Here is a 4914-nt window from a genome sequence, read left to right as displayed (position 1 = left end):
ACTCATAGTGTTCATTTTAATGTAACCCAATGTTCAATTTTTGAGGAATAAATATTATTCAGCAAGGTGCAAATATGGCGTAAAAAAACACCCATTTGCACCTCATTAACTCATGAGAATCCTAAAGAGTGCTTATGGGATGATTCATTTGAAAGGTAATTAAGTAAAAATTACAAAAACTAGTTGGTCGATAATTTAGAGACAGAAAGAGGAGTGACATAAAAGTAGTGTGGAAGTTTTAGAAGTTTTTCTAATTATTGCCCTACAACTATTCGCCAACTACCTTGTATTCAACCATCTTTTTATTTTATTATAATTTATTTTTTAAATGTCATCTTACAAAAGTATGATGCTTTCCTCTAAAAAGGCACTCCATATTCCTGCCTAAAGCATTGTCCTCGCAATCATTATCTATGGTTGTTAATGTTATTTCATCATTTTTGTTTGAAGGAAAGGTTATCTCTAACATTTGACTGGTCAACACAGGTGGCATATGCATATATTTCGAAGTTCATAGAGCAAAGTGTAGCTAAGCGCCAAATTCAAGAGGTTAAAGTGTAACTAATCCTAATTAATCAACTTGCTTTGGAATGGGGACTTTCTTTTACTTGTTTTGGTAGTATCGCTGTGTAAATGCATAGGTAGATGTATACCTGAGAAATATACTCTTGTGTACTCCTTACATGTTCATATCAACAATAATAAGTTACAATTTTGCCTTAAAAAGAAAATCCAAATTAATCAAAATCCATTGTCGTCAATAATTTATCCATACTATGTACTATTGAAAATCACCCAAGCCAAAGTCCAAACCAATTTTTTTTTTTTTTTTTGTTTTGAAACAAATTCCAGACCTTAAAATGCTCACTAAAACAAAATAAAAAACAGTGTACTTCTTCCATTATGAGGTCAAGGTTACTTCTCATTCAATCAAACATCAAATATTATTAGTTTAATACTGCATTTTGTTTTATATGGTTGTAGGTGAGAAGTTGGACCCTCAGGTTTGAATTTAATTGCCTGTGGGATTTCGTTGTGCACTCGTACAGTAACCAAGAAAGCTTTAAAAAAACGACAGGTGAGAGAGGGGTACTAATCAATCCGATTTTATGCTATTTGTTTATGAAGATATTGCAGGTTCTGGGAATCCTCAGCCCATTTGGAAGATCTCATTGCATCCAATTGCCCTAACAAACGAATCCCTATTTTGGCAACTGCATCATATTACAAAATATTAACCTAAGAAAGCAGTTGGCTAAACATGGATGACTTTACTAAATATATGTTTCCTTTACAGCATGATGAAATTTTGTCATTTGCTCCAATCCCAATCATTCATCCCTATTTAGACCCCACAATCCATCATCAAGATCTGGAAAATCAGGGTGCATCTTCACTTGCTTCACATCAACAGAATACTGAGGAGATCGTCATTAATAACAACGTCAACAAGGCCAGGAAAAGGCAGCGAAAGCCAGCATCAGCTATTCGAGATGATCAGAATGTTAAGGGGAGGAACCCTGAGCAGAAAAGAGCCTTTCATAGGGATATTGAGCGTCAAAGGAGGCTAGAAATGGCTAACCTTCATGCTTCTCTCAGAAATCTACTTCCTTCTGAATATATAAAGGTGATGAAGCTGTAATTTCTAATTAGTTTAATCGTTGAATACTTGGCATCCTTTCGTTAATTTCATGGCATTTGCTTTGTGAGATTATACTTAGCATTTTTACTGTCTTTTGCCACCCTTACACACCTATTCCTTTGTTTTCCTGCTGTCCAACGACACACAGTGTTAAATTATTTATTCCATCCCCAGTATTGTAGTTCTATAAGGATTTAAGATTTCTTGGATTTTTTTTGTTTTTCAGGGAAAACGTTCGATGTCAGATCATGTTCTTGAAGCAATAAACTATATAAAGCACATGGAGAAGAATATTGGAGAATTGGAAGTAAAGAGGGATAAACTGAGAAACTTAACGGGTGAATCGAGCAATCTAGACAGCAAAAGAGTTAATGAAACGAACTCTTTGTCTATTACGTTCACAGTGGAGCCATGCTCGGGTGGTGGATTTGAGATTCTGATGAAGAATTACTTGACAGATAATAATTGGTTTCCTCTTTCAAGGATACTGGATGTGCTGCTTGATGAAGGTATAACTGTTGTTAACTGTGTCTGCACCAAAGTCAATGAAGAATGTCTTTACACAATCCAAACTGAGGTACGATTATGATGAGAAATTTCTAATTTTGTGATGAATTTTAAAAAAATTCTACAAAAGGGGTGATTTTAGTAATGGATTCCGTCCGGGGGTCTTCGCATTCATGGAATGCGAGGTTAGAATAGAGCTCGCATTCGCGAAATGCGAGCTCTACTTATTGAGCTCGCATTCCCCAAATGTGAGCTCTAATTTAATTTTTTTTACTAGCTCCCCCAGAGCTCACCGGGTGAATTCTTAGTTTATGATGGAAAAAAAAAAGAATTCTACAACGAGGGCGGTTCTTGGAGTGTGTTCTGCAAATAGGGGTCTTCGCATTCTGGAAATGCGAGCTTGAATTGGAGCTCGCATTTCCGGAATGCGAGCTCACTGAGAGCTGGGTGAGCGCCAAGACAAGGCTACGTTACAGTCTTCGTCGGCTTGGCGTGGCATAGGTACAGGTGCTGGTGGATGTAGTCGCATTGTCTCTTTGACAATGGCCTGTAGGTAGACTAAATTCTTGATATCAGATTCTTCTACCCATCTCTCTTTACCAACAAAAGAGTCAATCTCTTCCTGGGCTTTTTGCAAAACGTGCCTATGGTTCAGTAGCAGGGAGATAACCCAGCTCAACGCCCTTGATGTGGTACTAGTTCCTGCTACAATAAGCACCTGCAAGCAAAAAAAAAATAATAATAATAATGAAAAGTAACAAATAGAACTATGTGAGCTCTGGGGGAGCTAGTAAAAAAATTAAATTAGAACTCGCATTTGGGGAATGCGAGCTCAATAAGTAGAGCTCGCATTTCGCGAATGCGAGCTCTATTCTAACCTTGCATTCGTGGAATGCGAGGTCAGTAGAGCTCGCATTCCACGAATGCGAAGACCCCCGGACGGAATTCATTACTAAAATCACCCCTTTTGTAGAATTTTTTTAAAATTCATCATAAAATTAGAAATTTCTCAGAGCTCACTAGCAGCCTCTATATTCGTAAAAAAAGAAAGGAGCTCCTGGGTCAGAGAATGAATTCCACTTCCCTGATTAGCACCAATCGTCATGAACTGGAAAGGCTAGCTCAGAAGATGGCTAGGCCCCTGTTAGCACCAAAAGCGTTAGGGGGCCCGCACTGGAGGCATCAGAGACTTCAATGTTAGTTTTCTTGAACTGCAAATCTTCCAAAAAGAAAAAAAAATTACACTTGACTCTATTTCTTTCAGAAATAGCGGGCAGGCAAAGCAAAGAAACGAAGCTGACTATCATGAATGGATGTCCAAGCTAGAGAATTTTTTCCAGAAAATAGTAAGAGCTAAATGCGAGCTCCTAAATGTTTTTTTTTTTAAATTTTGCAAATATTTAAAATTTTGCAAATAACTCGCATTTGATAAATTTGTCCTCCAAAAATTGTATTTAACTTTTTTGTTAGATTTCGCATTTATAAGTATGACTTTCAGAAAATTAAATTCAAACTTGTTAGGAAAAAAATTTAAAATGAAATTTACGAAATTTAAAATGAAATTCAAACTTAATATAATTTACTATACATGCATAATTCTTTTATAATAAAAAAAATTGGTAATTGTACGGTTGGAAATACGTTATTTTATTATAATACATTTAAATGGGGAAAAAGTACACATGCATAGTTCTATTTGTTACTTTTCATTATTATTATTATTATTTTTTTGCTTGCAGGTGCTTATTGTAGCAGGAACTAGTACCACATCAAGGGCGTTGAGCTGGGTTATCTCCCTGCTACTGAACCATAGGCACGTTTTGCAAAAAGCCCAGGAAGAGATTGACTCTTTTGTTGGTAAAGAGAGATGGGTAGAAGAATCTGATATCAAGAATTTAGTCTACCTACAGGCCATTGTCAAAGAGACAATGCGACTACATCCACCAGCACCTGTACCTATGCCACGCCAAGCCGACGAAGACTGTAACGTAGCCTTGTCTTGGCGCTCACCCAGCTCTCAGTGAGCTCACATTCCGGGAATGCGAGCTCCAATTCGAGCTCGCATTCCGAGAATGCGAGCTCAGTGAGCTCGCATTTCCGGAATGCGAAGACCCCTATTTGTAGAACACACTCCAAGAACTGCCCTCGTTGTAGAATTCTTTTTTTTTTTCCATCATAAACTAAGAATTCACCCCGATTATGATGAATTAGTTAAATTAGCTTCAAGGCAATAACTGGTTTTTGCTTCCTTGTTATTCACATAGTTCGCATCATGTTCTTGCAGGCTACTCATATGTCAGATGTTGATCTAATTTCTCTGCAGGTAAAGCTGACTGAAAAATTCATGGCTTGTAAAAAACTTTGGGTCGTAGAGCAACACTAGAATTGGTACTTATTTTTATGAACACCAGAAATTGTAAACGTTTCAAGCAATACAGGTTTCTAATGATTTTCCGTGTATCAGTGTCCTGTTTGTTTTTACCAGGTTCTCATCTAGTAAAAGAAAAACACAAGAATAGGTAAGTTAAGGACATGTTATGGAATCCAGAATTTTTTCTAATTGAATAAAACTCCTCTTCTTGGTCCGATCCTGATTAATCATCTCTTCTAGTTTTTTTGTTAGTACTCTTTTTGTTAGTGTACCAAGAAAAATATCTTCTGCACATCCATATCTTCTTCTAGCATGTTTCTTTTGGTAAACTACATATGATAGGTTCTGATATTCAAGATGAAATGATAAATTTCTCCATTCTTTCCCTTCTCAT

At 36.6% G+C, this 4914-nt stretch overlaps 1 protein-coding gene across 1 annotated transcript; it reads left to right on the top strand.

The window, feature by feature from the left end:
- Nucleotides 1–1261: 1261 nt before the first annotated feature.
- On the top strand, nucleotides 1262–4646 carry LOC113759521 (transcription factor bHLH120-like). The gene is made up of 5 exons (XM_027302097.1): nucleotides 1262–1627; nucleotides 1869–2219; nucleotides 3889–4132; nucleotides 4414–4472; nucleotides 4635–4646. The coding sequence occupies exons 1-5, from the start codon at nucleotides 1262–1264 to the stop codon at nucleotides 4644–4646; spliced, it is 1032 nt and encodes a 343-aa protein (XP_027157898.1).
- The last annotated feature ends 268 nt before the right edge of the window (nucleotides 4647–4914 follow it).

This window comes from Coffea eugenioides, chromosome 2, assembly GCF_003713205.1.
Source record: "Coffea eugenioides isolate CCC68of chromosome 2, Ceug_1.0, whole genome shotgun sequence".
In the NCBI taxonomy this organism is placed as follows: domain Eukaryota; kingdom Viridiplantae; phylum Streptophyta; class Magnoliopsida; order Gentianales; family Rubiaceae; genus Coffea; species Coffea eugenioides.
Note: the sequence above shows the minus strand (reverse complement) of the source record. Positions and strands in the feature narration are given on the sequence as shown.